The sequence below is a fragment of the Doryrhamphus excisus genome, linkage group LG12 (assembly GCF_037039965.1).
Source record: "Doryrhamphus excisus strain RoL-2023G ecotype Guam linkage group LG12, RoL_Dexc_Guam_v1.1, whole genome shotgun sequence".
Classification (NCBI taxonomy): Eukaryota; Metazoa; Chordata; class Actinopteri; order Syngnathiformes; family Syngnathidae; genus Doryrhamphus; species Doryrhamphus excisus.
The window spans coordinates 8,526,272-8,549,416 of record NC_136368.1 but is presented as its reverse complement, the minus strand read 5'-3'; the positions used below and the strand labels follow the sequence as shown (position 1 = coordinate 8,549,416).

The 23,145-nt window shown below is 39.5% G+C and overlaps 1 protein-coding gene across 3 annotated transcripts in view; it reads left to right on the top strand.

Annotated features, from left to right (window-relative positions):
• The window catches only part of LOC131135613 (partitioning defective 3 homolog B), a 138,202-nt gene that overhangs the window by 10,944 nt on the left and 104,113 nt on the right, over nt 1-23,145 (top strand). For 2 of the 3 annotated variants that reach the window (XM_078794993.1, XM_078794994.1), the window contains exons 4-6: nt 10,936-11,089; nt 13,240-13,334; nt 18,661-18,713. In XM_078794993.1, coding sequence (XP_078651119.1) covers nt 10,936-11,089; nt 13,240-13,334; nt 18,661-18,713 — 302 coding nt within the window. Of the gene's footprint in view, nt 1-9,799; nt 9,958-10,935; nt 11,090-13,239; nt 13,335-18,660; nt 18,714-23,145 lie in introns of those variants that run through there. The other variant, XM_078794995.1, reaches the window with a different exon arrangement.

Genomic DNA, 23,145 nt, shown 5'->3' with positions numbered 1-23,145 from the left:
TGTTGCAAATAGGGATCATCCGATATGTTTTTTTTCGGGCCGATACTGATTTTTTTCCATCACCCTTAGCCATTGGCCAATTTTGCTTGGGCCGATATTTGTGGCCTCAATTTACATGAAAAAATGACAATGATAACAAATACTACAGGTCTCACGTTTAAACAAATATTTATTGAAATGTAAACACTGAACACAGTAGGATTCAGCTTTCTTAAACACACATTTAAACGGCATTATCAACTTTAAAAGGAATAAATATTCAACCATGAGCAAAACATTTCTGTCGTAGTTTAGGTTTTATCTAACATCGATGTGATGACTGCTCCGCAGCAGTGAGACACCCAACACACACACCAACACATCACACTGACACAATTTAGTACAATGTATAAAACATTTCTCTCATCATTAAAGTTTGTGTTGTGCACGCTAAAGACCTCTCATAAGCAGACACGGCTGCTCCAATTCCTTCTGTGTGTGAGTGTGTGCGTGCTTGCTCGGAGAGAGTGCACAAACATAACACGACACGCATTTAACCTCAGCCCGGCGTTGGCTGAATGAAACTCCTACAAACACCATGGGACTGAATTGCCAAGGTTGACATTAAAGCGGTGTTGGTAACAGCTGTACATATTAGCCTCCAACTACATCAACAGCTCCCTAATTCCAACGGTAGGCACTTTTAAAGATGAAGCATTCAGCAGCATTCCTGGTTTTCCGACCCACAAAATATTGTAGCGTCGCTGGGAGCACTTCCTGGTTCCCAGCATGCTTTGCGGCACCGTCAATGTAAATAGTTCGGCAGTTTGTAGTTAAAGTTTCATAGTTGTTCATTGTTGGTCTGCTCAACTAGTGAGAGTGCTTTTATTCGTCTGTTGCGTTGGTATGTGATGTTTTTGGGATGTTTTCTTGTTGTCACACCATGAGTGCAGAGCATGTCTGTCACGCGCTTTTCCTGGCAAGAGTACGCTGTTTCTGGCTTCAGCAACAGTTTGGTGGATATGTCACGTTCATGTTCAGAAAAAACAGTCCCGCGTGAAATGCTGTTGACTTCTGCCTGAGCTTGCCTCGTGAACAGAGAAACAGAGCTCGGGGGAAGGACAAGAAAAGCAGAGCTTGGGTGAGGGCAGAGAGCTTTTGTCGCCTCCAGTATATGCTGAAGCCCGTCCATCTGTGACATCACAGACCTCAATTTTTTTCCTCTGAAACCAGGGTTTTGAGCCATCCCAAAGGTCTTTCAGGGCTCACTTCCAAATATGCAAACCTCATTATCTGAAACTTTGGTGTCATTAAACACAAGAATACAACATTTGAACTACATTTAGTATAGGTCAGAAAAGTGGAAAAAAACATAATAGGTCCTCTTTAATAATAAGACGAGGTCCATTTCTTCTGTAAACCACCCCTCTGCCAGTAATAGATCTGTAGGCATGAATAGGCCGTCAAACCGGGCATGAAACTTTACCTGCGAGTCTTCATTGTGGGTAGAATTCCCCATTCAATACAGTGTGAGCTGTAGCGACACACTTCACCTGAAGTTCATACTCAATGTCTTTCTGCTCTTGCTCAGGATTGTCCAAATCTTCCATAAACATGGCCCGCACCGCGTGGTGGCACAGCAAACAAATGGCCCAGATGCCAGGTGCATTCAGGGAAATTGGGTCATTACACATTTTTTTGGCAAGCGTGGTGACAGTGTTGCCACTCACCAGTTAAGAAACCCTGGTTTAGCACATACAATTAAGATAAATTATATAAAAAAATAATTGTGCCACACTTGACAATGAAACCACCTGCTCGTGACAGTGCTCGTGTCTTGCAATGATTGTGACAGTACTTCATTGTAGTAGAAAACTGACCACTTTAAACAAAGGCTGTTGGAGGCTTAAATGACAGTCACTCGAATGCTGGCATTTTCTCATATTAGAACTTTTTAGTTTTTCTGTGTTGATACACACAGAAAACTCACAAGGAGCAAGTTCATGTTCTTCATGTAAAACCATGAAATACATTTTCACAAATCTTTGATTTGCTTTTGCCAGTTAGAATTTTGTGTATGTATATATATGTGTATGTATATGGTGCCATGTAAGCTTTTTTTCTGAGCTGCAATACGGCCTCACCAGCAAAATGCAAATGTAACGGGTCTGACTTGCCTTTTGCTTTAAGCCTTGCTATTAACAATTCACTTCTGGGCACTAACCCAATCTACAGTATATCCTGCCAAATCTTTCCCTCAGGCGTGTGTACTTTAATTCTTTTTTTTTCCCCTCAACATATTTTATCATATCATCATTATAATTTTGTAAATGAGCCTGTGAAGTGCTTTTTGACCCAACTGCTGTATATGCTTGAGATTTTCAGAGCATTTAGCTTTTCGTAGGATTCTGTTTTCAATGAAAGTTATTGCTTCTACAGTGTCTCGCTGTGGGATGGCCAAGTGTGGCTAACAAAGTGCCCAAAACAAGAACAAAGCGCCCAAACAAAACATCCACATGTTGTCACTCAGTCTAAGCAATCACACTCGGTCTCTGAAGAATGAACAGTGGTTTGTTTAGAGTTTGGACTAGGGCTGCAACAACAATTCGATAAAATTCGACAAAATTGTCATGAATTTCATTCTTGATTACTTATTATCAAACAAATACTGACTTGCATTTCCTTATTTACAGCTCAGGTCCTTGTCTATTTTTGCACTTTTATATATAAAAAAGTAGACTACATATTTCGTAGGTGTATAGCATCCCAGTATTTTTATGTACATTTATTGTTTTACTAAAACTATTTGACAAACCTTATTATTTAATGTTAATTTAACATAATTTTCAAGTGGCAATGTGGTGTTTGTGCACTTATTTTCTCTGTCAAATCAAATATCTATTTTTGAATAAATAATAATAATTTAAATGTGATTTATTGAAAAAATAATTATGTCATTAATCAAGTATTGAAATGATCTCAAGTTGGGACACTACAGACAGACAGTTTTGAAGCTGTTATTTTACTAAATAGCTAAATATTTCATGTGGGTCATGGAAAATGTTGCTTGTATAATTACATACATATCACGTAATGAGTGTATTGTTACTGCAGCTTGCCGCATATATTTATACCATATGAGTGAGAGGAGGATTCCAGAACCCATTATCATGTTCTGTGTATCTCTCATTACCATTGATTTTAATGAGTAGTGAAAAGTGTTCCGTCCTCTCACTCTGAGTGAAGTTGTGAGAGTTATAAGAGAGACATTGACTACCCTTCAGCTGGAAGTAGTAACTGGAAAAATAGCAGTGTTGTGGTGGGAGGGCGGGGGCATACAAGCTAAGAACAATCTAGCTGCTAGTTCAGGCTATACTTAACATGATTATTCTCCCCTGCTAGTACTGCCATCGCTGTTAAAAGTAAACCCTTTTCCTCTTCAGCCTCTCTTGCTCTGCTGCATCCAGAAGAAATATTGTGTTCTTGGTACCGTTTTACTGACTGTCGGTCCTTCTCCATCACCACTTTATTTTTAAAAGATGACATTGCAAAAGGGATCAACTGTTTTACATTCCAGCATGATTTAGTTTAATCTTGCGCACAGCTTGGACCACTCCACCCTAAGGTTACTCCCAAAGCAAAGCTCTTTGTCACTTGTTTTCCTTTTGTGGAGTTGTATCATCACCTATTTGTGCCTTGCGCGCAGAAAAAAACGTAAAAGGTGTATATATATGATGTCTTTGATGTATAAATAAATAATAATAATAAAAAATAAATACGTCTTTGGTAGTGAAAAAAACAGAATATACAAATTTATTTGGCTTTGACATTTGTGTAAACTCACTGTGGGAAAAAGATATATATCGTATAAGTTCGGGCATCCCTGATTAATTTTCAAGATTTTCCTTTATAAATCACTGGTTTTGGGATCAGCCATTTCAGTTAAATATATCATGTAGCAGACAAATAGTGATAGAAGTGAAATGAAGTTAAGAGGAATTACTTCAACACAGAGGCATTGAACAGCAAAAGATGGCACAGTGTGGACAGTCAGGCGTCTGAGTTGTCTTCACAGAAGCTGCAGGACCCACAGTGGAGGCTCTGCTCAAGAAATGCACCAATGAGATGACGGATGAAGCTGCAGGAAGATGTCATGGAGGAACATCCTAATGTAAATCAAAAATGAACTGGATACATGACCGCAAAAGCCAGACACATGATAGTGCAAGAGCCCCGGTTGGAGCAGCAGAAGATTGGGAGGACAGTGTTTATTACCTATTCCAACAATTTATTCTTAGATCATTTTAATGATAATCCAAATTGTATACAAATATTGACCGACAAGGACCATTCATGCCAAATGATTGCTATGCAATTCTCGTAGTTTCAGAACTCTGGAAGACCGAGCGTTAATCTATTCCATAATTTGATTCCACATTAATATACAAGTTGAACAGTTTTGGTCCCAGCATTGACCCCTGCGATACCCCACATGTGATATTTGAACTTGCAGACGTATTTTCTCCTCGCTTTACACAATTGCTTCCTGTTAGAAAGGTAGCTTTTAACCCAATTCAACCCAAATTCTCTGATTCCATGCCTTCCAAATTTTGTAATTAGGATTTTGTAATTAATTATATTGAAGGCTTTTGTCAGATCTATAAATATTGCAGCTACACACTTTCTGTGGTCGAAACCTTGGAGGTTGAAATATTAGCTGTGTATGCGTATTAACTTTCTGCAAGTAATTCATTCTTATGAATACATTTGTCCAACCTGTTATTGAATAACGTCTCGATAATTTTAGAACATTGTAGGAATAAGGAAACTGGACGGTAGTTTGTAAATTGATGTTTGTGTCCATTAAAAAAAACAAAACAAAAAAAAATGTTAACTGCTACACACAGACACACACACACACAGACACACACACAAGCACAAGTGTGTGGCTATGTAAACACTTTCTTGGCGACCTCAGCTCTTCACATGAAGTGTCCAGCCCTTGAGAATAATATTGACCTTCCACCAAAGAAAGCAGTGCTCCTTGTTGCTTATTGCTTTCAGACATTGGGATTTACTGAGAATCACAGTGCGCTTTAATGCATGTTTTTGTCTTGGTCTGTGTTTTTTTTTCTGTGTTTTACACCGTAATGGTTTGTGGGGAACACAACTCTATTGTTTGAAGCTGGGCTTCATTAAATTGGTCTATTTGTAGTCAAATACAACAAAGCGAAGTTTCTGTCAGTGCTGAATGACTTCTGTTTTCTTGAGACACCCGTCACAGAGGCAACATGTATGCATTTTTTCTACTGTACATGGCATTAGTGTTGCAGCTAATGATTTATGTTAGCTGATGATTTATCGGTTGATTTATTTTTTTAGCTTAATTGATGAATGGGTTTAAAAACACCACAGCAGCGGCTGCACTTCCTGCGGCGGATGAGAAGAGCCTCCCTCTCCCCTCCTATCCTTACCACCATCGAGAGCTTGCTGACCAGCTGCATCTCCGTCTGGTCTGGGAGCTGCAAGGCCTTGGACTGGATGTTACTGCAGAGAGTGGTGAGGACAGCGGAGAATATCATTGGTACCCTGCTCCCCCCCCGTTAAGGACATAGCAAACACCCGCTGCGTATCAAGAGCCCGTCGGTTCTACTCTGACTCCACACACCCCCAGCATGGAATGTTTTCTCGCCTGGCGTCAGTGAGAATGCTCTGCAGCATCCACTGTAGAACAACCAGGATTAGAGCCCCTCTATAAGCCCCTCTACCTGCCCACACGCAAAACTTTATTATTATTTATCCAAAATTATTTAAATTATTTGTGCAATTTACTGTTCACGCTGTGCATTGTTGTTCACATTTGATGTCATCTATTTATTCTCCACATTATTATTATTATTTATTATTATACGGGAGCCAGGCAACGATATTTCAATTTCACTGCTGTGTTATTGTGCAATAACAATAAAGGAAGTCTATCTAACTACCTACCTACCCACCCACCATGTTTCCATCTTATCTAGTCATAGCCCTATTACTCAGATACACTTTTTGTCATATAATGGCACTTGGCAGTATTACATTCATGGAATAGGGCATTGATGTAATGAGTGATGCACTGACTCATATGTCACTGAACTGACAGTACATTTATTAACAGAAATTCATTTTTTTTTGTTCTGTACATATGTAAATGTAGAGCGGAACTATCAACTCTTGGTGACATACGATTTGTGGAGTAGCATTTATTGCTGTGCTTTATCATGTTAGTGTGTGCTTTGTACAGTCAGGGAGGGCATCATTTTTATTTTTTCTTTGAAACATTTTGACTCACAGCACTGTACAATATAATGGATGCAGATGACATTGAAGTATATATGTGTGTGTATATACATACATATACGTATATATATATATATATATATATATATATATATATATATATATATATATATATATATATATATATATATATATATATGAGATAGAACCTTTAAGATGTGTCAAAACAGGGTCACTGCACAAGACTTCAAAACATGATAATAGCATCCACTTCAGTCGTCCAATTCACTACATCCTGAAGCTGCAGTCTAACCATCAAGGGGAACTACAGTATAGTTCTATTAGCCACATCACTGTACAAGAGAAAAAAAAGTAACGGTAATCCATTCCAGAATGTCTCAAAATTGAACTCAAAATTTACTCAAAATTGAAATGTACCGTATTCTCCGCACTGTAAGGCACATTTAAAGGCCTTTAATTTTATCTATGCTCGGGCGATAGTTTTTATATACCGGTATAGTCTTCCAATGATCCAAAAATGACTTATCCCGATATTCATGATAAATGGAAGCAAATGGAAGTTTGCTGCATAAGATGAATAAAATGTTGTCATTGTGAGGAGAAGCATTGTGTGTGTGGGGAAGTATTTACTCGGCGGACCGAGTATACTCTGTATATTCAGACACATTGTTAGGATAATTAAAAGTGGGCTTCATCATAGTAACAATATCTAGGAAATATACACTCCCTCTCACACACCTATTTACTGTAGCTATTTTATGCATCCATCTATTGCGGGTGGACCTCAGGTGCAGCTATGTTACCTTAATTAACAGTTAAGGTCCATGAGGACCAGAGACTTCATTGGTTATTATAGTCATAATTAACCGTTTCCTTTTCACCCCTATTAGACTCACATTGGGTTCCATTTCAATCACCCTCTTAATGCCTTCTCCAATTGACATCAATCCTCCATGTCTTTGTGATTGGCTTATTCTTGCTGTCACCTTGTACTCATTGCACACCCTGTCCATATCAAGCTCACATTTGACTTGATTTCACCATCCCTTCCACAATTCCGGAATTACCTGCCTCTCAGTAGGTTTTATTCCATTCACATCATCCATTAACCCCTTTTTCTCTTGCCCCCTCTTGCTTCGCCTTCCCTTATGCCCTTACAAATTGCATCTATTACCGTTGTCTCTCAATCTCTCTGGCTTTCGGGCTCATCCTCCTAAAGAGTAAACGTCTTGACTTAATTACCTCTCTGGGTTCCGAGCTAAAGGTCAACATATGTATCAGGACTAGTTCGTGTGGATCCACAGCAAGATGTGACTGAAAAATGATTGAATTCATTAGATGATAGGGTGAAGGAGACAGAAGGGGGTTGCAGTGGCGCGGGGGCCATAGCATGACTAAATGTGAGTAGATGATTCAGGACATGAGGAGTGAAATTACATCTTAAGTCTAATGACACAAAATGAAGCGGACAAAGACGGTGTGGTTGAGGCACATTGGCAGGGTACGGACAAACTGTGATGAAAACAAGGAATTATTAAACCTCTGATGCCAGTCTGTTGTTCATAAAATATGCAATAGTTTGATTTTACCTTCATGGGCGACGTGACTGTTGACAATAACAGTGCGGCAGAGAGATCAACACGGACATCACTTTCACTTTTTCACACCTTGAGACACCATCAAAATTGTACATTCAACTTTCTTTGGCTCCATTTTGGGTTATTTTGTAGCCTTGATCAAAAGAAAAGCAGACCACACTAAAGGTGACAAACGCTATTGAATTCAAGAATTCATGGCGAAAAAAGGAAAATGCTCTTGGTGTTGATCTGACTGCCATGTTTTTTGTAGCAATCACATAGCCCTTACGTGATTGCTCCTTGTGAAAAGTCATCGGCTCAGTCCAGTCGGTGAGGTCCTTATATGGGCGTGCAAGGGTGCAAGCTGTAGCCGGCGGGCCGTGAATGGAATGAATTAAAATAGACCGTTTTGGAAAGCAGGCTTTACTCTTCTATGTCCTTCCACTTCCTCCTGCTGTCATGTATGGTTTTTCACTCGAATTCACATGACAAGTTTTTATCATATACACTTCTTCCACCTTGTGGCCATTTTTATGCATTAAAACTGTTGTGAAAATGACACTCATGCGTGTGCACTTGTGTCATCACAAGCCTCTTGTGCAAAAAAATGTCAAAAACGTATAAATTTGTGTTTTGGATTGTGCCATCGGGATTATGAAACTATATGAATTTGGTATTGATAAAATTGTTACTGGAAGAGTTATGATACCAGCTACCTGATGGAGTCATAATGACAAGCCATTCACAATATCACTGTGAGACAGCACCAAAAAAAAAAAAGAAAGCACCAAATCCTTTTGTGGCCGTCCAAAATTAACCGTGGCAGGCCACCACAAATAAATTATTTCTATACATTTTTACACAATGCACACCATATTTTTCCCAGTTGTACAACTGGACACTGAGATTGCTACTATTGGATCATTATGATAACCTCCTTTAGTTGTGTGCACAGAACATGTCCATCCATACGGCTGTTCCATATGGCCATTTTTGGTCTACACACTACAATGTAGTCCTTTTGTACACAGCCAGAAATACCATTATTCTTTTTGTGAATGCCTACAGTGTTTAGTATGCATACACATAGAAATACAAACATTTGCACATACCTAAAGGTAAGACCTATAAAGGTAAGAGTTCACATTACATGCAAGGTTTCTTCTAGCCGTGACGTTTTCATGCCATTTTTGATTATATCAGAGATCAATAATGGGACAGCCCAAATCAACCTTAAGCACATATACAGTCATGGAACAAAATCACCACTTTCATTCAGTCATTCTTGTAAGAATATGTGATTTTGGTCCATCTCTTAAATTCAATCCATCTTCTATGCCGCTTATCCTAACTAGGGTCACAGGTATGCCGGTGCCTATCCCAGCTGTCTGTCTATATGTACCCAGACGGGATACATATAAGCAGACAACCATTCACACTCACATTCATTTGAATGGTAATAAACAAACAAAGAAGGAATTATCACAATGAAAAGTTCTACAAACTACCAAGTAAAAAAAAAAAAGCCAATGACACAGATTGAATGAATGTGTTTATAACAGTGGCTGTCGGGATTGCATTATTATATTTATTGATTGTTTAAGTATACGGTGCAGTGGCTGTATGTAGATTGTGGTCCGTTGTAGTAGTACATTATATACTATGTACTGTCAGCATTTATTTGCATTTCATACAAAAAGCAAATCCGAGTGCAGTGACCCTCCGCTGTGTCTAAACTATGACACGGGGTGGCAGGAAGCCTCTGGCTGTACTGGCAAGCTCCTCTTTCTTTATTCTTGCCCGCTATATCTATGGCACAAACACACATATGTTCACAAACACAGGTCTATTCAGTATTTGTGTGGAGGCCCCTCGAATACAGTGTTGACAAGCTATAGCCTATGTTAAGCTAAACGCAGACTCAGTGCAATGCTCTCAATAGACAGGGATTCCACTATATAACACTGAGTGGGAGCTGGGTGTCACACACATTAAGAGGAGAGACACAAATGGAGGCAGTCGTTAAGTAACAGACACACACTCTCTCACTGGAATGCTGGGCTCCTTGGATGTCCTTTACAGTGTCCTCATCCACAAGGTAATATAGCCAATATGTGCTGAAACAATAATGATTTTCTTTCTTGAGTTCCAAGAAATACCTGTACATCTTGCGTTGTGTTGTTGTTGTTGTTATGTTGAACTTAAGACAAAACAAAAACTATAGTGTGATTACTGTCATTTCTATTTATTAACTGTTGACTAAAGACAGACATTGCTGTTTTTGGCCTTTTACATTAACTAGTAATCCCTCATTTAGTGTGGTTCATTGGTTCCCGACTGTGATAAGTGAATGTCCGGGAAGTAAGACGCTTTATTTGTAAATCACAAATTTTTGGTTTTGGTAGGTAGAGCATGGGAAACGACCATCAAAATAAGATTTTTTACAACATTATTAGAGCCCTCTAGACATAAAGCAACACCCCATAGTCACCTTTACATATTACCCAATATTTTAGACATCACAAGAGAAAATAAGACATAATATATTTTTTTTTAACTTCCTGTTCTGAACAGTACTTCCTGAGATGAATATTGTCAATAAAACATGACTGACACGTAGCTAGTATTTTACTATACTACATAGCATGAAAGTATTGTGTCTTCTGAATGCCTTATATTTTTGTTAATTTAGTCATTTTTACGCTTAAAAATGCTTAATTTGGGTACATCAATATGCATACAACTCATAGTATGCCGCATTCAACCACAAAAGAGCGATGGTTTATTAACATGAAGCTGCAAGTTTTACACCACACAGCAGCGATGGATTACTGCATTCATATTAAGTTTTTCTCATGTACAATTTTATTGAATATGTAATTTTCTCTCCTTCTTCTCAGTTGGGTCATGAAACTTGAAATAATATTGCTCCATCATGTCGCAACCTGAGTTGAAATTAGTGAAGTACAATGAAGGTCTAACAAATGAGTTGACGAACTGTGCTTGTTTTCACTGTGGAAATTGGCCATCAAAGCTCAGAAATTATCTGATCGTTTTATATTTTCCTTATCTTCAGCTGATGGCTGTGTACGAGGCACAGGAAGCCCAGGAGAGGGATGCGGCAAACACAAGCCCCGCCCCCAGCCCTGACCGCTACCAGTCTGAGCTTTCTGTCTTCCAGCCAGTCACAGGAGGGGAGATTGAAGTCACTTCATCAGCTCTCAAATCAAGTGAGTATTATTGTTTTGCAAATGTACTGCAAACAAAACACACCTGCCATCTTACTGAATATTATTGTAATATTACTGATACCTAGTAACCAGTGTAGAATACTGAATATCATCATGTCTTTCGATGCAGCTTCTGAATGCCCTATACAGTATTTGTATTTGAGTTTTTTCTGGTTGAAAATGTTTAATTTTGACAAAATATAGGTAAAATTAGCTTTAATATGCATATCTTTTGACTCATTTTGCCGTATTGAACCATGAAAGAGTGATTTTACCATTAAAATATGTTTTGTTTCTTTAACATTAACACATTGACATTATTGGCCAACATTCATGAGAGATTGTGCTATATGAAATTGTTCCAATCTTGTAAGTTGTGGAGAATCGCGAGGATGCCCTCGCTGTATGACGCAGACACTGTTAAGACAGGAAGTTTAGTCTGTTTCACTATGGTTGCCTGGCAGGAGAGATTAGAGGTAATGTGTGGTTGTCATGGCAGATTAGAGGTAACAGCGCTCTGGAGACTATTACTGTCAGTGTGAGAAGGTCAGAGTAAGGCCTCTATTGTTTGCCTCATACTATATAACAACTCCGCTCTCCTGCACACTATCTCCACAAGTCACCGCTGTTGCTCTTGGTTTGTCTTTTCAAATCTTGTCATCCTTTTTTTTTGCTGATCTTTTTTCTCAGATTACTCACTTTTTAATTGACCTTTCTATCTAATGCTGCAACTGACTTTTTATATTTGCTTTGTTTGTCGTCTTACTTGATCCCTCTGTTACCATTCGGTTTGTGGGAATCGTTTAGGGTATTGATGTAATCCATACCAACAGACAGTCTTAAGAGCACCAAGGGTCCATTTTGTCACAATCAATATATGACCTACAAATATCGTTTGTTATTTCTTTATAGCAGTCCACTGCCTCATCATAACCCCCTTGTCATTCAATTCCCACTGGAACTGTGGAGGCTCACATGACCAAGGTCTTAATGCATAAATGAGATTCTTAAAAACGCCTTTTAAAGACTTGTCTTTCCACTCCTATTTTCCTGGGTTCTCCCAATAAAAGCCAACACAGGCGTGTTTCATCCATCAACTTCTGATTAATGGTAATTTTATGCAGTGTGTTGATGAAATGGGAAATGGGGGAAACACAATGAGAAGTTACTCTAAACGCACACAATGATCTACAAATCAAGTACTTGTTGGCTATTTGGACCAATAAGCACCAGTGTGTTACAGATACAGATACAGGTGTATGTGTGAAGCAACTGGACCATGCATGTATGTTCGCTTTTGTGCCTCTTCTTCACACACTTTCACTTTGACATGGGTGACCGGGTGACCACTTTCACGTTGTGATGACACAATACACAGATGGGGTGCAGCGGTACAAGTAAGCCATGGTAAGGGCTGGTTTTGACCCGTTTTTTGAGGCGTAAGAAACCTTTTTCCAATCTACTGGCAGGTATTTCACCAATAAATACAATTCTTAAATGAAAAAATTTACATATTATTGTAGCATACAGAAAAACTGAAGGATGTGTGTACCACTTTGTTAAAATCAAATTCAATGTAGGTCATAATATTGTACAATAAGCTATATAAGCTTTGTGTTGACAACATTTTTTCAGGATGGTGCATGTGCAACAGTAAGTGTTTGACCTGGGTGTTGATTATTTTATTTATTGTAAAAATTCCTTACCTGAAGGGCTGCGTTAATTGCTGCAGCGTTCAAAGCCGTTCTCATCTCTGCCGAACAATGGCACCGTGCTGCTTTAATCTTATACACTCATCTTTGTCTGCTTATGGAAGTAAAGTGTTCAAAAACAGGTGCACTGCACCTTTACGTCAGAGCCAGGAATCAAGGGTCCTGGCGGCACGTAGCTGAAGAGCTCACTGGGTGCCAGTCACCTTGCCACATTGCCAACACAGATTGATGGGGCCATGTGGCCGTGGCTGCCTATACTCTACTATTTCTACTACTAAAAATAGTCACTTTTGGATGCATTGTTGTCACGTTTTACACTAAACCTTGCAGTTTAGCCTAGAGTATGGTATCAGCCAAATCCTTATGACAGTATAGTACTCATCTGAAGAGCAGTGATAAAGACAAATTTCAGACACACGTACCCTTGTATTTTTACAGACAACCCCCTGCTGGTGAGAAGCAGCAGTGACTCAGCACTTGGACCTCCGTCAGCAAACCTGGATCCCTCCTGCCGTGAAGATACCTTTGTGATTGTAAGACACTGATGCTGCACACACTCACACTCAGCTGTAGATTATCACCGCGGTCCAAGGCTAATTCAGCAGACATAGTTTGCTCCCACACACTTGCTCTCATTGCTACTCATACCACCATAATAATCATTAAAATTGTCATTACTTGTTGCTACAGTTATCCCCATTACACAGTTGGACAAAGCAAATCCCACAAGATCTCTCTGAAAGCCCTCCATACCTGATTGGGCTCCTGAGTGGTGAACCGTCTACCCTTGAGAATTCTGTCCGGACAAATATTTTTACTGCATTGCAGTCCCTGAGGGACAACCTGTTTGTATGGTTCAGTTCTTGTGGGGGATATGACTTGTTCGCAGAGGTTACTTTTCTTGACATTGTAGAGCTGTTGGCTACCTAACATTTTTTTTGACACGGTTTAACAAAAAAAGTTGTATACTCTAGATCTTATTCGTCATTAATGGTGCAAATAGTGAATAGTTAAATAGTTAATAGTTAAAAGTTTAAGCTTGTCTTTGTTAGAGCTACCCACTATGCCAGAGGTAGGGAACCGATGGCTCGGGAGCCAGGTAGGGCTCTTTTGATGACTGTATCTGGCTCTCAAGCATTTCTTACCACAATAAAAATGTATTTTTGCTAACATTTTAAAGTAAACATCACAGAAATGACTGTTAAAAATATTAATAATATATATTAAAAATATTAAATTTTTTATGCATTTTAATTCATCCATCTATTTTCTACTGCAATACGGCCGACCATATCCATCTTTCCTGATATTTTCCAGGTCAAACACCAAAACTCGATTATTACTGGGTAATGCGGTAGTCTACCTCGGTCATTGAGATGTCAACATGTAAATATAAACTTTTCTCCTTTAGTCAAATAGTCACCTAGCTAAAGCTGCAGAATCAAGCCTTTTGGCAAAGATGGCCAAAAGAATGAAATATACTGAGTATGGTGCAAAATTATGCAGTAGCAGAAGTTGTATTAATGGCAACAAGTATTTGATTTATAATCAGACACTGCGCTGCTCACGAAAGTGTGCTGGCCACACCCCATTGGCGTGCGGTAGTGTGCCTGGTCTACGTAATTAGAGCCCATTATATCTAAAACTGTTACATAAAAATGCACACATTTTATTGCATTCAATGTTTAAAAAAATTTATATGGCTCTCACAGATACACATTTTAAAATATCTGGCCTTCATGGCTCTCTTAGCCAAAAAGGTTCCCGACCCCTGCACTATGCCATAACTTAGACCTAATCAACTACAGTATCTTCTATCTCCCAAGGGACGATACTCTCTCTAGGGTAATTTGCATAACTGTCAATGACGGAAAACTCTGTTTTTGCATCTAAGTAATACAGAGCCTTTTGGTTTGAGTCATACGAAATGTGCAGCATTGTCTCATGTTTGAGAACTTTATTTAACAACAGTACATGCAGTTATTGACTTATGGGTGTTAGTTTCATTTTGACAATCGCTTGTAGGCATGGGCCGTTTACCGCTTTAAAAGTATACCACAGTATGAAAATGTCATGGTTTCAAAGCCGATAACTCGTCCATCATACTGTCTTAAAGTGCAGTCCAGCACCACCATTATATGGCATGTCTTGTGTTATTATTAGCAGTTGAAACTGGGCTTCCATGTGCCAAAACTAGGGGCATGAGAAGTCAGGCAACTTAACTGAGATAGCACTGACGTTAGCGGCCTTGTTAGCATTGAGCGGTGCCGGTGTGACACAGCGTGTGCCCTCGTACAGCTATCGAACTAATGTGTAAGTACATATAACTATTTAAGTTCATTTTCAACATGTTAACGTGAATATCATACCCTAATATGTCGTAATGTCACTGTTTAATCACTTGTGGTGTAAACAAACATGTGGCAGAATATTTTTTTCATGGGACCCAAAATTCTTCGCCGCATCCCAGCTATTGGCTGTATGATCTTGAAAAAAGAATTGTAAAATCCCATGAATTCAGACAAAAATATTGAACTTACGTACAGTATATCGCTCATCAAACAGAGGATGAGTTGCCTTCTTTAATTAGACTTTTGATGTCAGAGTAAATTGTCTGGTGGAGCCTTCATGGCAGGGTTTCCAGGTCGACATAGCATGCCGTCGGTGGAACCCAGTGTCTTCCACCACTGAGAGAGGCTCGTCATCAAATCTGATGAATTCAATTATTTTTGTGGTTATTTGCTTAGCCGTCTGACTATCACGCACATACAGGCGAGAGTGTAAGCTGCCTTTTGCCCTTTGTCTGACGACTGCTGCACTGTTCGCCTTAAAGTCACCATACTTTGTTGTTTTTTTCTCTTCAAATGACATATTAAACTAAAGCTATTTACCATATGTACTACCCCTGCAAGATATTTTGTTCATTGCAGTGTGAAAGAAAGGGCAAGGGGGACACTACCCAAGACATTAACACAGTTACTGCAATAGTGATCACAGGTGACCGTTTTTGTGATGGGCACTGAAAGGTGCACTTTTCCGTGGACATTGGCCGATGCTCATTGGTGGCTGATCGATCAGAGCATCCCGAGTACTGTACATGAAGCATCACATTGTGCTTGCAATTCTCTTCTTGTACAATGCACTGTATTACTTCATGCCGAGTTTTGTGCATACAGTTAGTGCAGATAAATAGATTTCTCTATTGTAGAGGGTCAATCAGTGTCTGGGAAGCAGAACAACTTTGATGACTGTGAAAGAGAACGCTAAAAGAGGGTAGGATGCTTGGCTTGCACATTGACTTGGATGGATTTGAGCTTATCCTTTCTTACAGAAACAGCTTCAGCTCAGGGATGTTGGTGGACTGCCTGCATCAATTCCTGCTTTGCTGCCAAAATCTCCCTGAGAAGACATAAAAACATGTGTCTCCCAGTTCTTTTGACTTGCCAATCAAATGATGACATTATTTACAGATGTCACATCTTTACTCGTGCTACAGGGTTTATTGTTCCAAAAATACCACTGTGACAGTCATGAGTCAGGAGGAGCAAAATTAGCTTGTAACTCTTTGGGTACTGATTTTTAATGCAATGAATATGACAATGAATATGTATGTATCAAGTCTTTGTGTCCTGTATGTGTCACTTAGACACATACAGTCACTTGTCCAACTGATGGAGGAAATGTGTCATTGTTGAAAATGTCACTTGATCTTTTGGTGAGAGCAACAGGAGAAAGACAGTACTGTTCTTGCAGTAAAGCTGAGTATTGTCACTTTAAAAATGTTTTTCTCTCGTCTTATTTAGTTTGTACCCAGAAACATTGTGTAAAATGGCATGAAGAACTCTCAGGTGCCGAAAAAAACGCTGCTCATGCACCCATGCACATGCGGGCCTGGTTAGTTAAGATAGCAAAAAAAAGGGCAATTTGCTACTCTTTTGGTATTGTTCCCCCCCCCCAAAAATCACTAATTAAAAACTCATATTGTGGCATTACAAATGCACGCCGTGTATCTCAAATTCACATGGATACAGGCTATGTCATTTTATATTAACAAAAGATGCAATGGACAACTATTTGACACCTTTTAGACACCAGGATTGGTTGAAATATGTCAATAGTGGTTTGGTACATACCTCGGTTTTAAGATCAGTTTCCATTCAGTAAAAGGAACAATAAGACAGCTGGGATAGGCTCCACCACCCCCGCGACCCTCGTGAGGAAAAGCGGTACAAAATGAATGAATGAATGGATGAATCTATAAAGAAATTCAATATAAATGTAAAACTGCTTAGCTTTGTCAGTGGCAGTGTCGAAAAACGGGAGGCTTTAACGACTGAAGAGGGTTTTCAAGCTCTGGCTTCTCCTTCGCACTATTGGTAACCATGACTGCAGTCTTTCATCCACCTGAATCAAGGGTGTCCAATGTACAGAAAGTAGACCGTTTGCAGCCCACAACTTATTTTTTGTTGACCCGCGACACATTGGAGGAATAGAATTAAATAAATATATAACCTATTTTTTAGCCTTTTTACAAAATGGAAAAAACCCATAAAAAGTAGCACAGTAGCTGTCCGTATCCTTTCATTTTCAGTATGTAGCCCTTGGTGGAAAAAGTTTAGGCCCCCCTGTCCTTGAGCTCTGCATCCACACTGAATGGGTTGCCTTTTTGTCCACTTTAAGGTGCGCTATCCAGGCGTGTGATGCATCACAATGCTGAGTGTACACTTTCTGTCACGTCATGTGTACCACACGGTACAAATGAATTGATACACAGCTGGACTGATTGGTTACCTTCCATTGTTAAGCTTGTTTTCAAGTTACCAAATGCCTGGGCATATGCATTGTATCTGTAATCTGTCAAGTCACTGCCCATCTAGTCACCTTGCTCCAATATTTTTGAACCTCTGAAGTGTTCCCTCATACAATCAGTTTCTGTCTTTGTTACTCGTCTGCCTTGCAGTCTCTTTTTAGTTAGCATTTGTCTGACACTGACAGGTGGTGGAGATCATCTTGCTACAGCTTTTGAGGTCAAAGGTGAAAAGGTCATCTAAAGAGTTCCTTTTGGTGCACGAGTGGTATTGAGCCTTATTGATTCATGTGGTTGTCTGCATATGTTCACTAATATATACACATGCACACACATACTATATACACAGATACACTCTTCACCGGTTGTCTATGATAGCCACCACCTTTAATAATAGAAAACAATCAAATAAATCATCCAGTAAGTCAAAACCTACGGCATACTCAACACACACAAATGACTTACAGTTGTGTAAATAACGAGTAATAATATTGCCACCAGGCGCTATATATATATGTGTGTGTGTGTGTGTGTGTATATATATATATATATAATTCACATGGATACAGGCTATGTCATTTTATATTAACAAAGGATGCAATGGACATATATATATATTTATATATAATGCAATGGATATATATACGTTTTTGTGGAGTGGGGTGCCAAATTTCACGTGTCGTTTTTCCACATAGAATCGTTAGAACCACATAGAACAGAAACATTAAGAGCGGCGAACAGTAGAGGTTGCTATATTCCCTTCTCAAAGCCTTGAAGTGGGTTCAAGTGCTTTTATCCCCTCTCCTCCAACCCCCTCCTCTACATGCCAAAACACTGCCATAAAAAACCCTAAACTGCAAATAATATCAACACATCTCTTGGTATCTGCTCTTTTAATTACACGTCATCGATTTTCAATTTAAACAAAACAATGGAAAACTTGTTAATGTTTTATTTGTTCTTTTCCTTTCACCTGATCTTTCTATTGAAGTGCCTGCTCATTTGACACCTGGTCACTAACTGGCTGTGTTTTTTGTGGGCTTTCTTGACAGGCACCAAGTCCTACTGCTGAGCGGACTGACGTTAAACATACCTTCAACGACAGGTCAGTTTGTGCATGTTTGTGTCTCTTTGAGTGTGAAATCCATAACTAAAAATATTGGCTCAGTTTTTAGTGCTCGGAGAACACGTAACATTTCACAAGTTGTCTTTTCAAGTGTAATAGCACTATCGATGTCACAAGATCTCACAAGATTAGAACATGACAAGATTTCTTGTTTAGAAATAACTGTCACTTGAGCACTAAGCCTGGGACGATAGTACTGTGTGATGAATTACACAGTCTCTTTGTCTCGGTTGGGCCAGTAGCATACATACAGAGTGCAGACGGGCTTTTTTGATGAATCTACATATGTTAATCTGACTTCTTAAAAAGCCAAACACGATCTAAATGTGCATGTAAACATACCGACTATGAAACCATTTCATGAATCCAATTGAAGTGAAAAAATATGTTTTGAAATAAGGTAGAATTGCTCTCGAAAAATACAGCTTTTGTTTTCAAGACATAAATGTGTGTGGGTGTGTGTGTGTGATGGGGGGAGGAAAGTGCGTGTTTCTGAAGGGCACATATACTCTAAGATGAGAGGTCAAATCCTCTTGTTTGTGCGACATGGCCTAATTCTCTGTGTGTTTGTATCCTCCTTAGTCGACTTCATTCATCTTCTAATTTAGATCAAGGCCTTTAAAGCAACAGTTAGTGTAAAGACTCCCCATCATTAGCTCACTACAAAAGAGCAAAACAAGGTCTCACACACTCACACAGGCATGGAAATTGCCCATGGGAGACGGTGGGTATTCTCTACCCCAAACGCTAATTTAGACAGCGCTCATTAATGCAAGAGTGTTTGAGTTTCCCGTGCAAGTATTAGTAGTTTTCTTGCCACAAATGTGAAGTGTATGGATAGTGTGTTGTTCCTACAATGTTCCTATGCACCAGATTCAGCTCCAGAACCCTCCCCTATCTCTCTTAAGTTACCTTTGGTCACTTGTGATAGATTTTAAGCTTAAGCCTGGTCATCAAGCTAGCACTAGAGGCTAGCAGCCTTGAGAAGCTGTTTTTCCAAACAGAACATATATAATCTAGACTACTTGCATTTTGTAATTCCAGTAACAATTCCGATTATTTATGAACTTGCGTTCATCTCTCTGCAAGTTTCACGCATCAATGGTACATTCAAGGAAAGACGAAAAAAGTCTGAAATTTCAATGCCTGAGTCTTGCACACAAGCTCTGGCAAACTGCCCCAAATTAATGATTTGATTGGCTAAGATGTTGCTTATTCAATTCATTCATTCATTCATTCATTCATTCATTCATTCATTCATTCATTCATTCATTCATTCATTCATACAATCCATTCATTCATTTTCTACCACTTATTCTCGCAAGGGTCACGGGGGAGCTGGAGTCTAACCCAGCTGTCTTGGGGCAAGAGGCGGTGTACACCCTGGACTGGTGGCCAGCCAATCACAGGGCACATATAGACAAACAACCATTCCCACCCACATTCATACCTATGGACAATTTGGAGTGGCCAATTAACCTAGCATGTTTTTGGAATGGGGGAGGAAACTGGAGTACCCGGAGAAAACCCACGCATGCACGGGGAGAACATGAAAACTGTGGAATCAAACTCGGGTCTCCGAGCTGTGTGGCCTGAGCACTAACCACTGGGCCTGTTAAATTCTTATGAGATTAACATTTTTAACATGAAAGTAGGGCTGTCAAAAATGTTCAATCAGATTAATCACAGTTTTTAAATGAATCAATCATGATTAATCACCGTTTGCAACTATGTAAATAATATTTGCACTAGTCAGCAAGCATGGATGGATTCCACTTTTGCTGATACCATTTTTCCATAGCTCTATCCTGGTGGAATGGTTCCCTGTGCTCATCATATACTTCTCCACAGTTCCATGGAAAGACATCTAGATGGGAATGCAAAAATGACATGCATTTTGAATGGGTAATTAACTGTAATAAATGAATTACAGCCGTTAACACATTATTTTTGACAGCCCTACATACAAGTAAGTTAGTTTGACAAGCAGGTAGCCAGGAGAGGAATCCCAGCGGAAAAGTGTCATGAAATCGGATGAGAAAAATGTAATATTGTTTGTGCAGTGTCTTAGCAAGTTACCAGACCCTAGATTCTGTCACTTTAATTAACGAGGAATTGTAATTTTTAATTGAAACAAGTAAAGTCAAGTGAGGATGCCATTTTTATTCGGAAGTGAACGTAAACTTCACTGCACTGCTCATATTAATTTCACTCACTGAGAAATTGCTGTTCTTATTTTGTCTGTTGCACACACTCACATGAAAACCACCTCAGCATTACGTAATGTAAAAGTGATTTAATGGTTTCTTTGGATGTCGGTGAAACGATCCTTGAAATTGCAAAAAAAACCTGAAATGAGTACAGGACTATGGCTATAAATATAAAAAGAGTAAAGTGTTCTTTAAATCATTGTCCTGCCTGGATGTGGGTTTGCATGTCTGTGCTTTTGATTGCAAGGCAACACCGACTATACCTGTAAGTACACTAATGGGTCATCATAGCTTACTCTACATCACATTTGAATGAAAATTTTGTTTTTATCTAGAGAAAGACACTGACTGTAAATTGTTTTTTGGAATGCGTCTGCTAGTACCACACACTTCTGCCTGGGAGAAAAACAGTATAGGTCTGATACTTGTTCTCTTTGTCGATTGGATTTGTTTGTTTTTGTTCCCCACCAACTTTATTGTGAGCATGCTGCCAACATTGCAAAAGCCAAGTGTCCTTTTTAAGTTTTGATGTTTCTGACAGTCACTCAAACATGGGTTATTATGACAACTAGGGATGTTCCGATCAGAGTTTTATGCTACAGATATCGATACCGATAATACATGAGTGAAATCAGCCGATACCAATACCGATTTTTTTTCCTGGGAGAGCTACTTTTACAAAATGAAAATGTCCAACAGCGACTCATTTTGGTAATATTTATTTTCAAGAGCAAGTTTATCCACCTCTGCTGGGTCCCTTCAACTGCATCTGCTGTCTGTTGAACAGGGGTGTGAATCGCAGCACTGAGAACGATTCGATACACACTTTGATATACGATTCACCCTCTTAACGATGCGATATGAAAATCATTTAGTTCAAATCAATGCAATCCGATATGATGCAATTTCTTGCGATATAATGCAATTCAACATGATGCAGATAAGCAAAGGGAAAAAAATGGAATTCAGTATGGCCCTACAAAAAGGATTTGGCTTTATTCCTTATAGGCACTTGGCAGTAAATTCAACCAATGTGCTGTTTGTCTTTTTTACTATGCACCATTTCTTGTTCATTCTTTTTGCCATCTTAAAACAGCAGAGGAAGATCCACTGACCTGATTTGCTTGGTTTTGCCCGGTGTCCAATGAGGAACTAGATGGGGAGGTGGCGGTAGACTTATCCGTGTTGTGGTGTCCCCTTTTTAATGGGGTCTGCATGTTTGTCGTGCTGCCGTTGTACGGCTTCCTGATGCCGCATTCTTTGCAAATGATGGACGTTTTGTCGAGCTTTGCGTCGTTCTTTGAGAATCCGTCGTGTTTCCAAACATACCATTTAAACGTTGCGGGGGGAGGGGTTAAATATAGAAACTTCCTCGGTGATGCGTCCATGCTGTTTTACTCGTCGTTGTATGTGCCTCCCGGCTTCCGTCTGTATTCAATACAAAACGGCAAATAATGATGGTGCATTTATTGCGCCTGGGGAACAGCATATGGGGTGAAGTTGAACGTTGATAAAACGGCGCTTGCATTTTACCAATACCTCGGTTGGGACCGGGCTTTAGCGGCTGCCTGATGGATGCTCACATCACAAGCCTCGAAAACTCACCACACCCTTCCAAGTGTCGGCCCCTCAAATGCCGCACCAATCTAAAGCTTTTTAAAGCGCCACCCCAGTGAGATAATTTTTGTGGCAAATTTTGCAGGGTATCACTCCCACAAAGACAGGAAGTGCCACACTCGGCAGACATCCTTGTTCTGAATGCTGCAGCGGGTGTGGAGCTGATCGGCTTTATGAAGCAAGTCATTACACTTGCTGCACGGCCCAAAATCCCTGTGTGCGCTCCACATAACAGTCACACATATAAAGTTTAGCGCTGCTGTTGGTGTGTTAAGGTTGGCAGTGAAGTTTAACAAGCATCAAAGTCTGTTTGTGTCTTTGAGGAGACATAACTTGCACAATATTGTCTTCAAGCACTTGTTGCAGGTAGCTGAGTCGTATTCATTTAGCACCCAAATGAGGCACCGATAGCTACAGGACACACACTGTTTTTTTTGGTTTTGTTACTGCTGGTGCCATAACGATACCAAGTTTTGTTACACATGCTTGTGGAAGGGTTGAGGTCAGATGTCTCACAACGGATTCATTCAAGAATGTCTTTTTCGCCTTGCTTTGTGCATTTGGTTCGACTCCTTGCAGTAGAA